At 40.3% G+C, this 23,934-nt stretch overlaps 1 protein-coding gene across 1 annotated transcript in view; it reads left to right on the top strand.

Moving 5' to 3' along the window:
• Positions 1–280: 280 nt before the first annotated feature.
• pudp (pseudouridine 5'-phosphatase) overlaps positions 281–23,934 on the top strand; it is a 36,292-nt gene continuing 12,638 nt past the window's right edge. The window contains 4 exon segments of the mRNA XM_003454716.5: positions 281–340; positions 342–366; positions 958–1,176; positions 4,981–5,210. Of these exon segments, the coding sequence (XP_003454764.1) occupies positions 296–340; positions 342–366; positions 958–1,176; positions 4,981–5,210 (519 nt within the window). The 5' untranslated portion in view covers positions 281–295.

Genomic DNA, 23,934 nt, shown 5'->3' with positions numbered 1-23,934 from the left:
TATGTTTCACATCCCTGCTGTAAAAGGTTCGTGTGGACTTCATTTCCCACAAGCCATTGCTCTGGGTTGTCTAAAAAGCATTCATGAGAAGACCGAATGTTTTATTTAAAGAGAAATGCAGAAAGGCTTGTTAATTATAACCAGATGTTTAAAATAAGAGAGCGTGTGGCAGCTGTCTTTGAGGGAACATTGGTGGAAACGCGTATTTGGTCGCTATTTGTTTCGTGACACGAACATCTGGGTTAGTTTTGGTTGTCCTGCTGCGGCCACGCGGAACTACAGTCACAAGTGAAATATGTCTGTGTCCCACGGCAGCTACAAACCTGTGGACCGTGTCATTTTTTGACATGGATGGATTGTTATTAGGTCCTGAAACGCATTTTTATCTTCTTCTGGTGGTGTTGTGTTTTTAGCGAGTGCTGCGCTGAAATCCATTCATTCACTCCGAGTCGTGTTCGAGTATGGTGAAGACCTGGTCCACCGCAGCCCGTGGAAAAAACATTACTGATATGTTGTGTCGTGTAGAGTTTTTATATATATATGAAGTTGAATTCGGCACAAATCTCAACCATCAGTCTGTGCTATCAGCTTATTTACCATAAAAACAAACAAACCAGTCTTTACACGACTGTAAGTAAACTTGAGTTATCACTAAACTCAGACTCGCATTTAGATTCCACATGTGCTGAATCAGAGATTATTATTCACCTCTGTAACTAAGTTACTTATACCTGGCGATTATTCACCTACCGACACGGATACCTGGCGTTTGGCCCTGTTTTAAATGGGTGGTCAAAAGCGACTTGTCATTAATTAATGTTAAACATTGATAATGTCATTTCACGTCAGGTGTGCTTGTTTGTTGGTGTACCTGTAGGTTTGTGATGAACCACGTGGTTCAGTTATACACAATGTTCAATGACATTTAAATAAAAGCTGTTTATTTCCTCATTATAGACACCGAGCGACTTTACACGGTGTCCTTCCAGGAAATATGTGACCGGTTTGGAAAGCAGTACACATGGGATGTGAAGACATCAGTGATGGGGAAGAAGGCTCTGGATGCTGCCCAGATTATCCGTGATAGGCTGGAGCTCCCCATGACAGCTGAGCAACTGCTGGTTGAAAGCAGACAAATACAAGAAAAGATCTTTCCCTCTGCTAAACTCATGCCAGGTAAATCTGACTTACCCTGACATTTGATTTCAGTTACTGTGTTTAAGACCTCTCTCTGAAGAATGCAGACATACAACAGTAAAATGCAGCGGTTTGTGCTAAGCTAAGGTTACTTTATTGTCTCCTATAGGAGGAAACTGAGCATCCAAACGGGACAATAGCAAACAATAAAAACACACGTAATAGAGACAATGTTTAAACTGCCTTTCATTGGGTATTGTGTAGGCTGTGGATCTTCACGTAGGAGTGTGTGAATCATACCAGTGTGTGGAAGTGTTGTATCTGACTGAAGGCTCCTCTCATCCAGTGTGCTGCTGTAACCTCGGATAGCTGCTCGAACACCTGTAAACACCTGCTGTCTGTATCAATATTAGAAGTCAGAAACAGACACGCATCCATCACATGTCCATTTGTGTTACATTATACTGGCAGGTCATAATCACATACACCAACAATTACCTGGATTTCATCCAGAATGCCATGTCATCATTGAATTATTGCAGAAAGAATTTCATTTGTGCTGCTAATGCAAAGACAGCTGTTTGTTAGGCTTAGTGAAACCTTTCACAGACGCTCTTTGTCTGCTCCTTCTTACAGGCTTGTGCTGCTGATGTTCATTGTTAAACAGTAATACATCGTTTTAGTGGGCAGAGCTTAGTCCAACTGCAGGTCAACACTGACAACCGAGATGTTCATGAGTGGATGAACAGCAGGGACTGTGCTAATCTTATTTATACATGTCAATAAGTAGTTTAGTTTTAGTGGACTCTAGTTTAGGATCTTCTGCCCACTGTATATGTGACGCCCACAGTGACACAAGAAGAACTTTGATCACATGTTTTCTGCTTTGTGTGGATTAAACATGATATCCATCACTGGGCAGGTGAGGCTTGAATCACAGCCAAACTGATTCAGATTTTGCTCAGTGAGTCTGACCAATGGATGACTTCTCTTGTGTTTTCTTAGACCAGAGCATGCCTGTCATACTGCCCGTGTTACACAAGAGCTTTAATGCATTTTTGTTTCACAGCAAAAAGCCCAGTGTTGAATTAACTCTCACAGAGTTGATTTCAACACTTTTTCAGGGTTTATAGAGTTCCAACCTGTCCAGATGTAAATGGACACGTTCAAAATAGTTAAATATTTAACACAATGGCAGAGTTTGTTATTTAACTCACCAAACATTGTTAAAATAACACTAAAAGATTAGACAAATAACCACGCTCAGAGCTACTTTCTTGCTATTTTCAGCCCCCCAAGTGTCAACACTGAAAACTGTCAAAACTAATAAGAATAATTCCAATAAACAAATTAATTTTCAAATAAAAGTGTATGTTTGGCTGTCCCTGCAGTCATTAATACAGCTGAATCAAAACATTGTAAATGAAGGTATAAAATACAAAGTTTCACTGGAACCATTGGACGAGCTTTGAATATCAAATGGTTTGTGAAATGTAAAATATTTTCAATCATACGGCCTTCCTCACTTTGCACTATCCTGAATGCATGACCATGGTCAGCAAAATTTTCTCTGAGTAGTTTGTCAAAAGAAAAAAGAAAAAAAGAGACAAGACTGCAAACAACAAGTCCAGCTTTAAATTCTAAACGATCAACTTTAACTCGACTAGTCGAGAGAAGCTCTTTCGATTGGCCGCATTCATTTTGTTTGACGGTGAAAGTTTCCCAGTGATAAGCTTTGGCCGTCTGATGCTTTTTAGCACGTGATTTGTTTCTGTTTTTCAAATGTTTAAAAGAATCTTTATGTTTGGCTTCAGACCTCACATACTCCACATGTGTAATCAGGGCCAACAGGACATGGGTAATGGATCATAAAATGATGCTTCGGTATCAAGTTTCTATGTGGTTACAAGTGTTTAAATAGTTTTTGGTGCTCAACAATCAAACGCTATAAATATGTTGTCATACCTACAGTCAGAGACGGTGAGAAAACTATGTTCATTATTTGAGGTAACAACAACAACAAATTCCAGTTTTCGTCTCCTGCAGGAATAATGTCAGCAGACACACTGGGATGTTCCTCACATGACACAGTGTCTGGATAGAGTTCAAACCGTTACCAGCATCTCCAAACTAATCCTCAGTCCTGTTCTGACACAAAGTGTTGTGTGAGATATTCAAAAAGCAATGTGATCATGCATTATATCAAATGAGTAGTTATTACAAATATGGAAATACTTAGGGGAATTTAGTGTGGAATTTCTTTTTAAACAATATAAAGACTTGAATTGTTTCTTGGAGAAATGCATTTCAAACGAACGATCATCTTAGGCTCATTCTGCCGTTTGAGAATCACTGTTCTCAATCAAGCAAAGGCGACATAAATGATGTCTGCTGAATGACTCATTAAAACCAGGAATTACATCCATTCCTAGATGATCTCCAGTGAGCTGTGAGATTGTACCATAGACCTTAGCCCTTGGCTCTGTGCAGATCTTGCCTGTGAAAAAGTGATACCAGATGAATGTTATTCAAAATGAAATTATGGGGCAAGTTTCTTACAACAAAATAAAGACAATATTGTGATTTCCACGTCTGGAGCCAAGGGGATTGGCTGTTTCTCAGTCATCATAGTGTAGCCGAGTTTGTAATGTTTGTCTTTTGACTGAAAACTAAAGCTGAGTTTTAAAAAATCTTCCATCAGAGAAGTCAGTGTCAGGCTCTGATCTACACTCCTTCTTTAAAAACATACAAATGTCTGGATTTCTGCACATGAACCGCAGTCTTTCTGAAATCAGTACATATATAAAAGTATATATTAAAGTGGCCTTACAGGTACTTGATCATAAGTAGTGGATTTCTGCTTTCGCCTGTTGTCATTTCTCACCCCCAGTGTTATTTCAACTGGGTCTGAGAGGAGATATTGAAGTAGTATTGAATTAGTAATCCAAATTTATGCAGTTAAATTGGCACAAATATGAAAAACTGAAACGTATATACCCGTGATTATCAACCATGTGAGCCACCAGGATGTTAACCATTTGTCTTCTTGTGCCATGTGTTAGTGTTTGTGCTGTTTGGTACTCCTGTAGTACTCCTGTAGTACTTCTACACCACCAGACTTGCCTCTTAACTCAGATTCAACTAGCTACAAAAAACATGGTGTTAAAAAGTTTCCAGTCCAAATTTCAAATTTAAAAAAATCTGACTGTTATGCTTTACAGGGGAATGCATGTCAGGAATATTTCTTAATTTACAAAACAGTTTGCTAAAGGCAAGTTAAATTCATCAGTTAATGGGGCTTTAAAACGATGCACATCTGTTTCTAAACCTTTTCCCTTTGCAAAGCTAAAATAAAACTCAACTCCTTTTTTGTGGAATTGGAGAAAATCAAACTGTCCTTCAAAGGCATCCAGCTGCTTCTGCTGCTGGATGTACTTCACCTGCATCAGCATTTTTCTTAAAACTTAAAGTGAATTAAGATTTAAAGGGAAAACAGCTGAGAAACCCTGATGAATAAAGCCTGAAACTATACAAGCTGGAAGAAGAGAGAAGTGTAGTTGGAAGAACAACTCATCAGCCCTTTGTGACATGCTTAGTTCAGAAAACATACAAAAAAGTGATGAAGTGCACAATTTACTGCGTCTGTCTTCTTGTCGCATAACCAAAGTCAGGTGAACAGAACAGCCCAGGTAAAGCAGAGTGTTCCTGAAGGGAGTTCCTCTGAGCTGCTCTGCTCAGCGCTCTGCTCACAGTGCTGGAAATGTTTTAATATCATCCTGTAAATTGGTGAACCAGTATATTAGTCCTGCATTAAGACTAATTCTGCAACGCATGTACCACCAGGTGTGGAGAAACTTGTGCGTCATTTGCAGAAGCACAAAATCCCCACTGCAGTGGCAACCAGCTCAGCCGGCGTGACGTTCAAATTGAAGACGAGTCAACACAAAGAGTTCTTTGCGCTCTTTGATCACATTGTCCTGGGTGACGATCCAGACGTGAAGAATGGCAAACCTCAGCCGGACTCCTTCCTGGTGTGTGCCGGCCGATTCAATCCCCCAGCTCCTCCGGAGAAGGTGAGGAGGACACGGTCTGTTTGCTGCTGTTCGTCATTCGCAACATTCGAAGTCAAAGTAACAAAAATCTGTTTTGTAATATTTGTTTTTGTTTTTTTGAAAAACTCTTCAAAAAAAGGAACCAAAAGTTCTATCTACCAACGTCTTTACTTTTATAATTAGATTGTGAAATATTATTACAAAAAATTAATATTGAAACAGTGGTTCAAAAAATAAAGAGTTTTTGTCCTCTTACTATAATTTTTAGTTGTCTTAGATTTTCATGTAATAGATAATAGCAAAATGATTTTCTATTAATAAGATGATTTTTGTATGCAGGTGACCGATTTTTATTATCAGCAGGTGGAAAAAAATCTTTACAGTTAAAAAAACATTGATGTCGACCATACTTCTCTTTGCCTCGAAGTATTTGGTCCAGTGCACTTCTGTAGAGTGTGTGTGTGTGTGTGTGTCTGCAGTGCTGCTAATACACTGCAAACACACAGACAGGCACTGATACTCACTAACTTGCTATTCTTCTCTTTGTGTCTTTAATGATGTGTTTGTGTGTCTAATAAAGACTTATTTCAGTATGTAGAACACAGTAACAAGCGAGATCAATCCACTGAAATGTTGTCACATCACAGTATTTCCTATACTGTAAGTTCTCAAATTCAAACTGATAGACAAACTAAATAATTCAATGAATAGAGTGGTCATCAATAGAAAACACTGCTGGGCTGCTTTGTAAAAAGAATTTAGTACAAAGGAACACATCAAATGCTGAAACAGGGTAAACTGATATTTTGAAGCCTCCTTCCTGCAACACCTTTCAGAGCAGCACATTAACTGTTGGATAACTGCATCTCATGCTGCAGCATTGAAGGGCTGATGAGAGCATTGGCTGTACTTTAGAAAAAGGACCGTTTGTTTTCAGTGGCTGACAGGTGTGGAGTGCAGGCAGTCACTTAGCATCTGAACTCTGTCTGTGAAGGTTCTCAGTCATCCAGGTCATCGTAGTCATAGGAATTTGCAAAGAAAAGCGTCTGGACTTCTTTGAGTTGCTTGAAGACGTTTCACCTCTCATCCGAGAAGCTTCTTCAGTTCTAAGGTCAAATGGCCGAGAGTCCCAGATTTAAACCCAGTGGGAGTATCCCCCCAAGGAGGGACAAAGGACCCCCTGGTGATCCTCTAATCACATGCGCCAAGGTGTGAAAGCGGGTGTGGGACCTAATCAGCCAGGGTTTTGGGTGAGCCCATTGTGAAACCTGGCCCCACCCTATCATGTGATTTCCTGAGGTCAGATGGCCCAGGATGTGAGTGGGCGTTAAGGCGTCTGGGGAGGGAACTCAAAACTGGATTATAGATGGCAGACAGTTGGTGTCGTAAACCACCGCCTCTGTTCAAAGATGGTCGCTCACAGTGGACATAGATGGCCTCTTTCACTCCTCTTTCAAACCATCTGTCCTCTCTGTCCAATATGTGAACATTGGCATCCTCAAAAGAGTGACCTTTATCCTTAAGATGCAGGTGGACTGCTGAGTCTTGTCCCGTGGAGGTGGCTCTTCTATGTTGTGCCATGCGCTTGTGAAGTGGCTGTTTGGTCTCTCCAATGTAGAGGTCTGGGCATTCCTCACTGCACTGTACAGCATACACCACGTTGTTCAGTCTGTGTTTTGGAGTTTTGTCTTTCGGGTGAACCAGTTTGTGTCTGAGTGTGTTGCTGGGTCTGAAGTACACTGGGAAGTACACTGGGATGTCGTGCTTGGAGAAAACTCTCCTGAGTTTCTCTGATACACCGGCTACATAGGGGATGACAACGTTGTTGCGTCTGTCTTTCTTATCCTCCCTCGCTGGTGTCTGATCTTCTTTTCTTTGACTCTTTGCTGACTTTATGAACGCCCAGTTAGGATAACCACATGTTTTCAGTGCTTCCTTTACGTGTGTGTGTTCCTTCTTTTTCCCTTCAGGCTTAGAGGGAACAAGTTCTGCCCGGTGGTGTAGGGTCCTAATTACTCCAAGTTTGTGTTCCAGAGGGTGATGGGAGTCAAAGAGGAGGTACTGGTCCGTGTGTGTGGGCTTCCGGTAAACTTCAATGTTGAGGTTGCCATTCTCTTCAATGTGCACAGCGCAGTCCAGGAAAGGCAAACAGTTATCCTTAGTGTCTTCCCTGGTGAACTTGATGTTTTTATCCACGGCGTTAATGTGCGCAGTGAAGGATTCCACTTCTTGTGTCTTGATTTTGACCCAGGTGTCGTCTACATATCTGTACCAGTGGCTGGGTACTCCTCCTTTGAAAGAGCCAAGAGCCTTTCTTTCCACTTCCTCCATGTAAAGGTTGGCTACAATAGGTGACACAGGGGAGCCCATGGCACAGCCATGTTTTTGTCTGTAGAAGCCTTCGTTGTATTTGAAGTATGTTGTGGTGAGGCAGAGGTCTAACAGTGTGCAAATCTGATCGGGTGTGAAGTTGGTCCTGTCTTCCAAGGAGCTGTCTTCTTGTAGTCGTTTTCTGACAGTCTCCACTGCTTCCGTGGTGGGTATGCAAGTGAAGAGAGAGACTACATCAAAGGACACCATGGTTTCATCTGGATCCAGGGTAAGTTTCTGGACCTTGTCGGTGAAGTCGGTGGAGTTCTTGATGTGGTGTGGGGTGTTCCCCACGAGAGGTGCCAGGATGGTAGCAAGGTGTTTCGCAATGTTATAAGTGGCTGAGTTTATGCTACTGACTATGGGTCTGAGTGGGACCCCTTCCTTGTGGATCTTAGGAAGTCCATAAATGCAGGGTATGGCATCCCCTGGATAAAGGCGGTGATATGTGAGGCGGTCAATGATTTTGCCCTTTTCAAGGTCTTGAAGGCAAGCTATAACTTTCTTTTTGTAGCTGCTTGTGGGGTCTCGTTTTAAAGCTTCGTAGGTGTTGTTGTCACTGAGGAGAGTAGTGATCTTTGTGTGGTAATCTGTTGTGTTTAGGACCACGGTGCACCTTCCCTTATCTGCTGGTAATATAGTGATGTTGTGGTCTTTGCTCAGGGAAGCGACGGCCTTCTTTTCTTGTAGTGTAAGGTTAGACGGAGGGACTTTCGCACTGGAGAGGGTGGCTGAGACTTTCATCCTGATTTGCTCTGCTTCTGTCTGTGATAATTTATTAATCCGTATGGCGGTTTCTGTGGCTGTGATGAGGTCCACTATGGGCAACTGTTGCGGAGAAATGGCGAAATTGAGTCCTTTGGCTAAAACCCTCTTTTCAGGTTCAGTGAGATTCCGGTCTGAAAAGTTCTTTACTCATTTCTTCCGACTGTCTTCAGGTGTGTTTTCTTCTCTGGGTTGTGTGGTTTCAGACTGAGGAGTGTGGGTTTTTGAAAGCAAGGTGTGAAATTTCCTGCGTTGTCTTTCTTTTCCTTGAGAGTGTTGGGCCCGCTGGGCCTTGTCCACAAACTTGTGAACCTCTTCTAAGATTGGAGAGGGTAGAAGGGTTTCCAATTCCTGCAGAGTCTGGCTGATCTTGATCTGGAGCGCATCTATAGTGAAATGGACCTGTCTTATCCTTTCACTTAGAAGGTGATTTTGAGCTCTCTGTAGAATCAAGTCTGCTCTGTGTCCCCTGACAGTGGATCCAAGGCGCAAGCTCTTAGGAACTACTCTGCTTTGTCTGCATCTTAGGTTGAAACGAAGGTGGTTCCTATAATCCGCCAGTTTCCTTGATTCCCTTTCATACTCCCGTACCAGTTGAAGGGTGTTCCTCCCAAAATGTACGGCAATATGGACTGAAGAAGCTTCTCGGATGAGAGGTGAAACGTCTTCAAGCAACTCAAAGAAGTCCAGACGCTTTTCTTTGCAAATTCCTTTGACCATCTGAACTCTGTTACCACAGAGCTGTTACATCTACACTCAGTGTTATTTGGCGTGGTCTTAGGTAGAATCATGACTTGAAAACATGTTGGGTAGTGTCGTTCAGCATTAATGAGGACTTCACAGATATTCAGGTATTATGTATCCCATAGTTATTCAGACACTGTGCTGATAACAACCAGAATGGCCCCTTACCTCTTTATCTCACAAGATGTGGAATCAATTTCCTAAAATACCCTTTCATACTGCTGCACCTGTTGAAGGGTGTTCCTCCCAAAGTGCATGGCTATATACCTCTGAAGGTTCTCAGTCATCCAGGTCATCCTAGTCTAAGGAGCTTAGAAAGAAAAGCTTCTGGACTTCTTTAAGCTTCCTTGAGGAAGTTTCACCTCTCATCTGAGGAACTAGCTAAAGGTCCAGATGTGCCTTTAAGGTCCTCTGTTATTATTATTATTATACAAAATTGTCTTAGATTTTCTTGTGGTTACGTTATGAAGTAGTCCCTTAGTGTTTACTGGGCAGCTGCCCTGATGTTGGAATATAATCAGGGCTCTAGACTAACTTTTTGCCACGGTTGCACTGGTGCGCCTAACTTTTTTTCTTAGCCACACCAGCACAAAAGTTAGGCGCACCCAAATTTTTCTACCGCATCGCTTAACACCGCAGTTTTACATGTGCACTTTTTTGGGGGTGAAATTGCAGTTCATACAGACAATATTCATTTGTAAATGATTAACTAACAATCTTGTGCTTAAAGTGCGTTGGCACTCTTTGGCAATACTGTAGAAAATGTTAAACTTAATCATCATCTCGGCTCCTCTGACGACCTGTTTGCTGCTGCCTGCTGCTAAAAGGCAGTGGGGAGAGGGGACACTTGGGCAGTGCATTTATTGTAGCATATAATGTGTTTTCTGGATACACTGCTGTTTTTTCAGCATTCAAAGATTGATGGCACCGTGTCAGAGCTGGCTATGAATTTCAGACGGATCAGTCCTTAACTTAACACAAAAGTTATCAATAGTTCTTTTAATCTTTTCTTATTACCCACAGCTACATCCACTGCTGTCGGGCCTAGGCTGCTCACTAGGACTGGGCATCATCACTGATTTCTATAATCCATTCGATCCCAATTCACAAGGTCCTGATTCGATTCAATTCAATTTAGCCTCAGACAGTCAGAAATATTATAATTCTGATCATTTATCAGCACTGATACATGTGAGACTTCATCAGAATTATGAACATCACAGCAGATGCCTTTGTGTCAAAGTAACTGAGAATAAAACACAGAAAAACATGAAGCAGATTTTCCTGGTCTGGCGTTTTATAGCAGATAACCTTAAAAATATTCTGCAATTTTGCATAATTTTAAAAAGTTTAAATTTCTTCAGTATTGAACAGCAGAAATTAGGCTTTCTTGTCCGAGGACATTTAAGAAAAAAGACAGCGGCCGACAGCGCTGCAAACAACGGTAGACTGGTGGGTAATAAGCGAATGAAAAATGCTGAAAACAGATTTGAGACGGGAAACTGTTCTTGAAGTACAGAGAGAGAGAGAGAGAGAGCTGTGCATAAAGTGTGATTTTTATCGTGGTGGAAGCAAAACAGCAAAAGTTAGAGGGAATTCATGACGACATTGATCAAATGTGAAGCGTAGTTTGCTGCTTTTTTTTTTTGCTGCTGGTTCAGTGAATTTTGGTTGGAGAGACAAACCCTGCAGCTCAGAATCAGCGAGCTGTCTTTCAGCTTTCAGCTCCGACGGCGTGTCCGTCTACGGGCCGTCGGGTGAGAAAGCCGAGAAAGACAAAGGTGATTCTGATGTGTCGGGTCCGCTCTGTGTTTACATCTTTGTGTGGAATCTGTTTTCCTGCTCTCATTTACTGTTTGGTGGTTGTTGAAATAGTTTTGTGAGCTTTAACCTGAGATTCTGGTGTTTCTGGCAAAATACATTTATATTTAAAAGTCGATTCAGGATTTAATGAATCGATATCGCTTTATTCAAGCTACTCACCTCTTTATCTACCTGCACTTTCAACTGGACCACGGCCAATCAGAGAGGCCCTGCCCCTGACTATCTCTGATTGACCACACGGAGAGTTGCAGAGATTTCTTTTTGTTTTTTTGTTACTTGAACAGTGCGACCAAAGATTTTTTTTAGTTGCACCATTGAAAAATTTGTTCGCATTTGCGACCAAATTGGTCGCGCTCTAGAGCCCTGATAATAATACTACTACTACTAATAATAATGGATTGCATTTATATAGCGCTTTTCGAGACCTTCAGAGCGCTTTACAGTTCCACTATTCATTCACTCTCACATTCACACACTGGTGGAGGCAGCTACAGTTGTAGCCACAGCTGCCCTGGGGCAGACTGACAGAAGCCAGGTAAAAACAGGGTCGCGTTTTCATTTCAATATATATATATATATATTAAATATATATATTAAATGTTGAGCTTGTTGGGTGTGTCAGTAGGCTGGGGTTGATGCAGTCTCAGTCCCAGTGGACCCTCAGTGTCTCGGGTTGTCACACACTGGTTCATGTGCCATATCGTCTTGATGGATGAAGTATAAAGCAGGGGCAAATGTTTGCAGATAGAGTAGTGGTTGGAGAAACGACAGAACTCTTGTTCAGGGTTTGTGCTGACGAGAACTGCGATATTTCGTACTAAAATACCGTAAGAAAAGATTATGATCTGGATTAATGCTGCTGACATCTGTTGAATTTTACTGGATACCCCTGCATACTGAAAGCCCTGTGAGGCCACTGTTTTTGTGATTTGGTGCTGTGTAAATACAGTTAAATTAAATTGAGTTGGAAAAATGTTAAAAAGTCAGTTACACTTAAAATGTGCTTCTGATGGGACTTTAGCACAGGATGTGTGTGCTCGGCACAGTCCTACTAACTCTGAGCTGATTCCACACACTGGATGAAAGTCATATGTAGAAAATATGATCGCAGAGATGAAAGATGCATCTTCAGTACTGCAGTAGAATTGCAGTCAACAGTAAGTCACACAGTGTGAGTCCTAAATCTAGTTGTATTTAACTGCCAGTATGTCAGTCAGGAGCTTTTTATTTGCAGCTAATGTGTTCCATTTGCAGTAATGCAGACAGGACCTAATGTCAGCCGCTCTCTGCACTGACAGGCACACACATCTTCTGCAGCACTTTGATCAAAAGTGGTAAGCTTTCAGGGTTCATGGGCTGTTTAAGATATATTTCCAGACACTCTGGAAGCCATTTGCAGCGTTGAGTCAGTCAAAAATAGCTGCCAAATATCTCCCTAAAAGAACCAAATAACAGTGAGTGCTGACCTACTTTATGATAACACTCTCACTCTAGACCACACGTTAAAAAACGAATCTACTGCTGATTATTATTTGGTACACGGATTCAATATGTGTTCAGGGGATGTTCATGCTTTAGCTATGAACCCTTCATTTTATGTAGGTAAATTATTATGTACATATTCATAAAAATACTACAGTACTCTGCCTGTTAGAAAATGTGTGGTAGCAGAAATGCTGAGATGAAGGAGTGAAAGGAAATGCTGTTTAAACTAATCATTGTTACAGTTAAACTGTATTTATCTTGGAGAGTAAACCTAAGGAGCATTTTTATCTTTCTCAGAAAGGCACATGATAATGATCACTGAGAATATGTGCTCAGCTAAAGCGTGCATTGATTTACAGACACTGCTGGAGTAGCAGATAACCTTGATGTCTGTGAAGCTTCTCAGTCAGCCAGGTCATCGTAGTCTAAGGAGCTTGGAAAGAAAAGCATCTGGACTTCTTTAAGTAGCTTCAGTCTTCAGTTCTGAAGAAGCTTCTCGGATGAGAGGTGAAACGTCTTCAAGCAACTTAAAGAAGTCCAGACGCTTTTCTTTCCAAGCTCCTTAGACCAGATAACCTTGAGGTTACATGAAGGCTTTTGCTGTTTATATTAGCTAACTCGACCAATCAAATGGTTCTGTGTCTCCTCTCTGATTAGCATTGGTTTTGGACACAGAGACTGTTCCTAATGCTTTGGCTGGTCCTGGAGACACAGTCACCTGTGTAAAGTAGAAGAGGTGTTGAAGTACCAGGAACCACCAGAGTTGGCCGTCTACGCTGCATAACTGAGCCAGAACCTTGATCAGAGAGGTGACCACAACCAAAAACAATCACTCCAACACTTTCAGAGATGCAGGAACATGCCAGGCCTTAGACATGGAGTCCATATGGAATAAAAACCATATTGCAAAGACTCACCCAAGAATACTGGACTCTGTAACTGCAGACAAAATACTGGATGGAACACTGGTGGAAGTAATGTGAGCTGAATGTCATCTTTGAACCCTGGAGCTTTCCCCACTGAGGAAATGCTCTTCCAACTTTTAGCTTACTCCAGTTTTTTCTCTGTTTCCATCTGTGATAACAGGAGTCTTGTCTTCTTTGCTGGGTTGAATTTCCAAAGTTAGCACAGCCGCTTCCTGGTTGGGGAGGCTGTGTAATAGCATCTAGGTTTTTGTCACAAGTTTTCATTTGTTATGTTGAAATTATACATCTGCCCTTTGTCAGCATCTGCACGATGCTGTTCTTCACTTGTTTCTTTTAAAATGGCTCTCATGCTGTACCCGAGGATACTCCGTGGTAATTCTGCTGCTACAGGTTAAAGCCGAGTCTAAACTGAGTTGTCCTTTGCTTGTGAATGGATTTTATTCAGATTTTTGTTTCGACAGGAATCAGACCAAGGATGCTGCCCTTTTCTAAGCACTGGCTTCACTTAGCACATTTACTGTATTCACTTTTGTTCAGGACAGCCAGGAACAAACGTTGAACTGGCAACATATCCTTGGAACATAAAGCCTGTGAAAATGAAGAGGCTACTGCATTTTAATGTGGAAAGGATCTTTTATGTGAAATATTTGTTATTAACAGATGCCCACACGCATTACTCATCACATTCAACACTAATGCAAATAATTCTCCATTTGAATTAGTTAAACTAAAGGCACTGATTTTCCTGGTTTTATATAAATGACCAATAAATGACACTGTGTTGGCTTGGAAACATGAAAAGTGCTAATGAAACGAAAGCCAACAACAAAACAAACATTTTAATACTAGTGAAGTGAAATATGGGTGCACTCTATGCATTTGTTGGTTGGCTACTGTAACCTGTAGCCACTTGTAACCACTCACTTCTGCTACATATTCTACTAATGCAGTTTGCTGTGATAAACTGTGAAAACCTGAACTGTATGCATAAATGTCCTGTAGTTTATATATAAAGATTTTGCAACTGTGTGCAATGAACTTGTGATGTTGTTGCTCCCTGCTTTGAAGAATGAACCAGGTCTGCAACTGTTTGCAGTCAGTTGCCAAATTGCAATAACCCAGCAATGAGTGTCAGTCTGCTATCAGTTTGAGATTAAATGGGGTCAAGTTGAAATTACATGCAGTGTTTTTATCATGCTCGTATTGTTGATTTGTCTATAAGGGATGAACAGTGTATGCAAATCGATAATAAACGTCATTCTACTGTCAACAAGAGCTTTGCTATGAACATTTAGTTTGTGTTATGTTTGCAGCAACGTTGGCAGCAGGTAGGAGTAAAATGGAGAGTAAATAACAAACTTCTCACAGTGAGTCAGTGACATTGTTATTCAACCAGTTCTAAAAATAGCCAGCTGAAACTTTGAGATGGAATAGGCAACATCTAAAATGAGCGTGCCACACTCCTTTGAGTAATTGTACCAGAGCACTATGGTCACAGTGTAGACGCCTCCAGGATGGAGGGGATTAAACCCCTGAATCATCTCAAAGGCACACGACTCTCATTTTGACACATGTAGCCTCTGTCAGCGATTACATGTGAGATCCAGACGTGACTGCTGGAGGATGCACATTGGCTGCTGTTGCCTGGTTGGATTTTCAAATGTATTTTGATGCAGTCACTTTTGTGTTACAGTTTATTACTTGACGTCACCATTTCTGATATGATTTATATTAAAAATAAAACAGAATTACTTTAGATTAATGTGGCAGCTTTATTGCCTTCATCAAAAGTTTTTATCTTATGTTGTCAGACAGAATTTCAAACCCACAGCTGTTTCTGGCACAAGTGTTAACAGTGTTTGTGTTGTTTCACTCTGTGAATCATATCATTTCCTGGTTTTATTTAATCAGCATTTCTCTTCATGACCCAGTTGTTACTGAACAGTGATATCTGGTTGCACTGCTTTTGTCTTTGCTTTATTAAAATAGGAGCCTTAGCCATTACCGCAGTAAGGCGTAAACAGTTTCCATACGTTGCTGCAGAAGATGCTTAAAAGAAATGATACAGTAAATTAATGAAATGTACTTATTCCATAAATTATATAATATTTATTAAGGAAATGTGTAGTTTGCCAGTCTAGTTAGCTATTCACGTGCTGAAGTAAGACACTCATTTATCAAGACTGATAAACAGAGGTTGTAAACTAGTTTTCCACATCACACATTAGCATCAGATGTTCACGTTCTGCAGATGGATCATCCATAAAGGTATAACTCTTAGCTTTAATTAAAAAGTCACAGCCATTTTAACAATACACCTTACATTGATAATTAGGCTGTGGATAATATGAAAACTACAGTGTAGACAAAACAGAAACCTTTCAGAAAGGTAGCAATAATGGGATTTTACTCCTACAGCATTTTGGAATTTATGGTCTAATTTTAAAGGGAAATTTGAGGCATCCAATAGAAGCATTGCTAACTCTTCTCCCTTTAAAGCGTTTTTGCTGCAAATAGGCCTGCCTGTGGCACGGTGCACCTGATTTTTTTTTAATCTGGAGCCAGCCACTGTTAGGGCTGGCATTTTTCTTGATGAGATATGAAACTGCGGCTCAGAGGGGGAATCGACAGAGTGTTCAGTGGAATAACGAATGATGATGCGTCACTCCCTGGCTCCCACTCCGTGACAGAGGAGAGGAGGAGGGGTTAGCGGCAGAGACATGAGACAGGGAGAGAGTAGGAGGTAAACACAAGAAGCAGCGGTATGGTAATAGCACACATCCAATTATCATCTCTTTCTGCCCTCCTCTCAGCTCTGATGGAAAAAACACGTTCCTTTTAGGGCGCTATAAAATGGGAAAATCGGACAAAAAGCAAGATCTCTATCAAACACATGGACAGATATGGACTTGGTAATATAAACATTTAGTTTATCAGCTGTTGTATGTGTTTCTAATCCCCTGAGACACATGCTAGATAAAGGACAACAGTCTAGTTCCTCATATGGACTTTCAGTTTTGCGAATCAGGCATATAATGTTTAGTCAGTAACATGTTGGGTAACTGTTCTCACTGTTTCAACATGGGGGTAAAAAAACCTGTAGTCCTGTTCAGAATGATTTTTAAAAAATGTCCACTGCAGGGAAGTAAATATGTCCTACAATGGAATTTAATGGGATATTCCCAACGCCGGAGGCAGAGCAGAGAAAGGCTCATGTCCCCTCACGGTGAACACTGCAGTTCAGGCGCCTCACAGCTGAGTAATGTGGTGTCGATGGTCCTGTCTGAGGTCGCCAAAGTAAAAGAGAAAGCAGCGCTCTGTTTTCTATGGAAACAGAAACATTTTTCACAGCTCTGAAGTAACACGGCTGATGAAACAGGAGATTTTACCAAAGGTGTGCTCGGCAGCCTGAAGCTGATTAATGAAACATGAACGTGAGCTAGTTTATGCTCACACTGATAGAAAAACGGAGCGCTCGTCCCCCATTATTAATCGTTCAGGGGAGGCTTTATAATCCAGATATTCGGATCAGGTTCAATTAAGACATAAACTTTTTTATCTGGACATGAAGTTGGTTCATTACTACTTTGGCAAAGCTTAGCGTTCACCCGTTATACCAGCACATCATTCTCTGTAGAAGGGTGGTGTGAAAATGTGCTTCAGTAGCTGCGGTCATTTTTAAATTGCTAAGTGCTCATTGTTTCTGCAGTTAGCACGTGCAGTCCCAAAGCATTGTAGATTTTACTGTTGATTCAACTCAACACAAAATTCTTCAAAGAGTGTGTGTGTCATCCAACCTCCTTTTTGGGGGTTGTAGATTCTGGTTGTACTGGTCAGGTAGATTTTTGCATTGGTGAGATTGAAGCGAAACATCATCAGGCGAAGAGAATAATTAACTGATCTGCACCATCTCACAAGGATAAAGAAGGTCTTTGTTACCCTGTAGCAGAAGATTTGGTGGTATATAAAAAAATGTAATTACACTGAACTGAAGTGTCATGGACTTTACCCACTACTTATCCAAGCTTGATTATGACGCTCTTCTTCACCCTTCAGTTAAACTGAGGATGGACAGATTTTCCTGAGGTAACCTTAGATCTTTTGATCAGTGTTCAGGTCCCCAGGTAGAAATATTTATTTACAGGTTATTGCTCAGAAATAAAACTTTTGTTGATTTGACGATATTCTTTCTTTAAGGAGACCGGTTGTTGCTAAGTACACCAGCATAACAGAGCCATCAGATCTGCTCACTGTAGGGCTCAAACATGTAGGTTTTTCCTTGGTCAGCCATCTGTACATCATACATGCACGTTTTGTCTTTTAGTGTCAGTCCTTAGTAGTATTGTCTCATCCCTGGTGTAAAAATCTTTAAAAGAACAATCAGTGAAGAATAAGCGACTAAAAAAATTACTGACTTGTTAAATTTCAAACTTCACTTCCTCCATTCTGAGGCCACTTTATCAGCTTTTGTGTTCACTTTTAATTTTAATTACAAAGATCTTTTCTGAAACCATATAAAAGCAATTATCAAAAACCGTGTACAAGAGGACTCTTTAAGAGAAACACCGACTAGATAATAGGTGTTCTTACTCAGACAGATCCTGAAGACCTTCTCAGTTTGAAAAGGAGTCTTCATAGTTTTTCTCATTTCCATCTTCTCCTCCTCTAGCATTTAAAACACAGGTGTCCAACTCCAGTCCTGGAGAGCTACGGTCCTGCTGCTTTTAGATGCATCCTTGTTCCGACACAGCTGAATAAATGAATGGCTTGTTACCAGGCCTGTGTTGGAGTAGGGATGCATCTAAAAGCTGCAGGACGGTAGCTCTCCAGGGCTGGAGTTGGACACCTGTGTTTTAAAATATTAGGCAGACATTCAAGGATGAAGTATGTTTCAGAGGAATGAAGGCAGCAAATACTGTATTAGCCAAATGGGACATTCTTGCTCAGTACGACATCCCATGTGTTCCATAGTTGTATTACCTGTCAGTGGGTGACAGGTAATACAACTATGCTCCGAGAATTCACTTGTAATGCAGTCTGTGTGTTTCTCACTACAGCTGTCTTTCATCCTGTACTTTAATTCATCTCCCAGTGTGGAATGTGACATGTAAAAACAATATTATCTTTTATTTATTCATGATATGATCTATCAGAGTGTCAGTATATGTAAGAATGTTAGATAAAAGCACTGTATGAATGTATGTGCGATTGGGTGAATGAGTAGAACGTGTGTAGAGTTCTTAAATTGAGTAGAATGGTGCTTATATGAGTACCTGTCTGTTTAGCATCAGGTAAACATCACAGAACATCAAAAATAAATAAATGAAATAAACAGGGAGAATACTTTTGCACATGCAGGTTTAGATAGATTTTCCCTTTAATCAGTTAAACAGCATTTTGTATTTACTCAGATTATCTTTAAAATTCAAAACAAAACAAAACAGAGTATTACAATTTTGATTGATGCTCTTGGAAAATGTGTGAAAACAAAAACAAAATCAGTCAGATACTTTTTCCCAGCACTGTATTTCCCTAGTTGGTCAAGCTGATGGAGTACTGTGGTGGCAACGTTGGGCTAATGGGCGAGTGGCGTGGACACCTAAGTTTGTGAATGTGATAACTCAAGAACGAGGTGACATAGGAACCTCAAATTGATACTCTGGGTGTATCTACTACAAACCTAGGATGAGTTCGCCCTTAAGGTTCTTGAAGTCAGGCTGACACGAGCTTTCATGTTGTGCTGAGGCAGGCTATTGGCTGGTAGTTGGATGGGATTGCTTCATTTAGCCATTCTGGGCTAAATGAAGACCACACTCGGCGACACACCCGCCGGAGATCAAACTCTGGTAATTGGTGATTCTGTTCTCAGAGATGTGAAGCTAGAGACACCGGCAACCATAGTCAATTGTCTTCCAGGGGCCAGAGCAGGCGACATTGAAGGAAATTTAAAACTGCTGGCTAAGGGTAAACGTAAATACAGTAAGATCATAATTCACGTCGGCAGTAATGACACCCGGTTACGCCAATCGGAGGTCACTAAAATCAATATTGAATCGGTGTGTAACTTTGCAAAAACAATGTGGGACTCTGTAGTTTTCTCTGGTCCCCTCCCCAATCAGACCAGGAGTGACATGTTTAGCCGCATGTTCTCCTTAAATTGCTGGCTGTCTGAGTGGTGTCCCAGAAACGATGTGGGCTTCATAGATAATTGGCAAACCTTCTGGAGGAAACCTGGTCTTGTTAGGAGAGACGGCATCCATCCCACTTTGGATGGAGCAGCTCTCATTTCTAGAAATATGGACAAATTTATTAAACCCCCCAAAATATGACTATCCAGAGTTGGGACCAGGAAGCAGAGTTGCAGTCTTACACGCCTCTCTGCAGCTTCTCTCCTCCTGCTACCCCCCCAAAAACCCATCTCCATTGAGACTGTGTCAGCTCCCAAAAAGACAAAAAACAAACCAAAAACCAGCAATAAACAACTTAAACATAAAAAATCACAAAGAAAGAACAATACAGTATCCACATCTGAACCAAAGAGTAAAACAGTGAAATGTGGATTATTAAATATTAGGTCTCTCTCCTCCAAGTCTCTGTTAGTACATGACTTAATAATTGATCAACAAATCGATTTACTCTGTAACCTGGTTACTGCAGGACGATTATGTTAGTTGAAATTTGTGATATTATAACCCTAACCTTAACCCAGCTGTTTCTTTCATGTACCACTCCCTTTTATAACATTTCCTCCCTTCCCAAGGTTTTTGAGACATATTGTTGCCATCAAATTCAAAATGAGCTAATATTTATCATAAAGCATTAAAATGTCTAAATATTAAATATTATTTTTTTTCTATTGCAAATAAAATATGGGACTATGAGATTTGCAAATCATTGCATTGTGGTTTCATTTACATTTCCCATTGGATACCAAATTGTTTGGAATTGGGGTGAATTGTTACTTCTACGAACCAATGCTGATCTGGACGGGCCATTTCTTTTCATCAACGCCGTGTGTTGTGTTAGATATCCATTCATAAATCCCAAACTGAAATTAAAAAGTAATAAAACATAACTAGTACAATTGCATTAAAGTACATTGTAATAATTTTCAAACAACATACATTTTACTGGCTAATGTGATACCACTGTGATACCAAACAGTACAGTGGAGGAGTGATTTTCGGAAGGCTTGGTCTGAGAAATAAGAGAGAGGGTAAGGTACGGTTCTTTGCTGAATTCCCTTTTGGCCAGAGGAGCTTTGGATGTGTAGATAATGATGCTGCAACAACACAGCAACTATGATTGGAGTCTGGTCTCACCTCCATACTTTTATTGGCTTTCATTCCCCAGAAACCATCAGGGCTTTACAGGGATTCACATAAAGAATCAGCACTGTGATCCACAGTGAAGTGTGAAAGATGTACTGTTTCCAAACTCTGTGGATTTCCAGCTGTTCATTCATCACGTAATTTATTTTTCTCTTGTTTGAATTTGACTTGGCCCCATGATCAAGTTCACTTATAAAATAGATGAGTGTGTTTTGATAGAGAAGGTGTGATGTTATAGTGATGCCTTCACTGTCCATAGTAAGCTTCAGTGCTTATGTTTAATAATCAAATTGTAGGTTTTTGGAATAAAATACAAATATTATGGGTCAGCTGTGATGGCCGAGCCCACGCTGCAGCCCTTTGCATTTCTCTTATCTATTAGAATACATGACTTGCTTAACTACACCTGGATACACCAGCCTGCCTCTGCTCCACCTTTGTGTTTTCCTACTTGTTACCACAGACTTCAATTGTTTAGGAGTCTTCTTAGATCTTGAAAAAGCAGGCGCAAAGAGGAAGGGTGGCTTTGACATTTTCAGGCACCCATTTTTGCTTAGTGATGGTTTCTTGAGTTAATCTGTGGACTGTCCAAAGACTTTTCTTTCCCATTTGCAATCTCTTTAAATTCAGCACACTAGTAAGTCATCTCCTTTTAAAATAGTCTTAATTAATGTGTCTTTTTTTGCACACCAGTTTCACAAAGAACCTGTTAAACTGGTACTTTTATGCCCAGTCATGCCCATAATCCTACTCTTTCAGGACTGCAATAAAAACTGTAGTATGGTTCTACACATCCATACTTTTCTGTTAAGTCAAAATACAAAAAGGCCATGACATATTCTCTCTCTACAATAAACTATAAACTAGCAGCCTATAAAAACAAAAGAAGAGAAAACATCAGCAGTTCATTTAAACAATTTAAAGAAAAGATTTCTCTAAAACATTGATTCTGAATATAAAAGTCAACCTATGAAAGTTTTTTACGTGAGATATCTGTACCTCATGGAGACAGCGTCTGTAGTCACTGAGCTCACTGCAGTTACAGTGGTCAGGGAAAGCAAAGGCATTAACAGGTGACACATGCAGGAACGTACACTTGGATCCAAAGGTTTTTATACCACTTTAGAACCACTTGTTAGTGAACAGCATTCAGACACAGGTGAGTCTTTTGAGTTGGCAGTGTTGCTACATTACACACAGCTGCAAACTGTTACAGCACAAATATATGATGACTACTGTGTGAAACATAAAAACAAATAGTTTTGAATGGCAAACAGAAAAACAATGAAATAATATTTTAATATTTTTCTTTGAAATATTGTCTGACCTTGTTTTTAATTTGGATTTTACCTTATCAGCCATGATCTCTTCACAGAAGAATGCAAATCCATGATCATAACTATCTGCATTTTAATAGAAATTCTTCCTAGTTGTTCTCCCCTTGTTGCCATGGGTCTAGTGGATTTTTTCTCTGATGCTTTATTTTCTTAATTTACAGTTTAAATTGATTTGTAACATCTGGCTTTGTGGATAAATGAAGCTACATAGCAATGAAATTTGCATGCTATGTTTTCTAATCATATTGCCTAAAGCAAGCACGAGTATTGCTCGTAACACAGAACCCAGTGGAACTCCATAACTAACTTTTGCGTGAGAAGAATTCCCATTTAGATATACAAACTGGAGTCTATTAAATATGTACACTTCAAAGCACTGCAGCACGATTCCTGTTATTCCCATGGCATGTTCGAATCTCTGTAGTAAAATATTGTGGCCAACAGTATTGACTGCTGTTGCACTGAGGATGACATAGAGATGACTTCACTGTTAAAGGCCATGAGAACGTCATCGGTGACCTTCACTAATGCTGTTTCTGGGCTATAAAGATAGGAGTGCAATTAAAACTTAATCATATTTCAATTGGACAGCTGTGAATATGTTTTTTCAAATTGGTAAAATTTTATTTGTGAAGAAATTCATAAATAAACAGTTTAGGTAGCTGGTTTACGTCGGTGCATGCATTACCTTAGTTGAAAAATGCAAAATGTAAATGAAGTATGCCACATTAGGGCTGGGCCATATCATACCGTTCGCAGTAATAGCGGTATAATGTTGGGCAACGATGAGAAATGAAATATCGCGATAGAATATGTGTAAAACGCACATGCGCAGTGTATGAGGGGCCGTACAAGCCAAAATTCATTCTTTCACTCTCACACACATACATTCTTCTTTCACATACATATACTTTCACTCTCATATAGTTTTTTTTTAATTTTTATATTTAGATATTTTTATTCTCATGTTTACACATATTTAACACACACACTGCAATATTGTGCTCTCTTATACATGTATTTTAATGTACATATTTACAAATTCTCACTAACATACATACATTTTCATTTATGCATTCCTACATTTTGCTCTCATTTACATGCATTCAGTATGCATTTAATCTCACAAATAATATATGTATGTAAGAAGAGAATGCATACATGTCTGAAGAAAATATATGTATGCAAGAGAATCATGTATGTGAATGAAAGAGTATAGTGGAAACGGAAGGAGTTTAATGGAAACGGAAGGCTGGGTGTCTGTACCGCTGTGATTGGCTGAGAAGCACGCGCGGGTCACTTTCAAGTGTCTGACAGCATGGAGGGGGGAGAAGAAACTCGAGTTCTTCAGCAAGCTATCGGGGTGTTAAGAAATATTTTATCATCTCCTGAAACGGTCACATCGTTGTCCTCGTCACTTGATCGAGATGGGACGGGCTCAACTTTTGTTTTTACGTGCGCTCAGAATAGTGGCACAAAAATAACGCCATAGTGACCCACCAGCTGACCGGGTGATCACTCGGGTTAAACATAATATATAAAGCTCAACTGACAAAAAATCACCGACTACACCACCAGGTATTATAGGAAAAACCATAAAGCCTTTGAACTAAAACAAACGCTGTTGTGACAGTGATGTACACTGTCTTGTTGGTATATATGCATGATTTGTATCACCTTCATGTTTCCAAACCGATACCATGAGCAGCAGCTTTTACAGCTCTGGCTCCAGCAAACATCAGCTGATACTAGAAATTAATTTTAAATAAATTCTAACAGCTTATCAAGCTTGAACGTGCTGCTGTTGTTTAGCGCCACATCCGCTGGTTTCCTCTTTCTGGCGCAAAGTGGGAGATAAACAAACAAGAGAGACGATCAGCTGATCATTGATCGGTTTCATGATTGAAGTAGCAACAGGAGAGGGAGGGAGGGGGAGAGAATGAGGGGAGAAGAGGCAGCTGTG

This window comes from Oreochromis niloticus, linkage group LG23, assembly GCF_001858045.2.
Source record: "Oreochromis niloticus isolate F11D_XX linkage group LG23, O_niloticus_UMD_NMBU, whole genome shotgun sequence".
Lineage (NCBI taxonomy): Eukaryota > Metazoa > Chordata > Actinopteri > Cichliformes > Cichlidae > Oreochromis > Oreochromis niloticus.
This window is presented reverse-complemented; position numbering and strand designations above follow the sequence as displayed.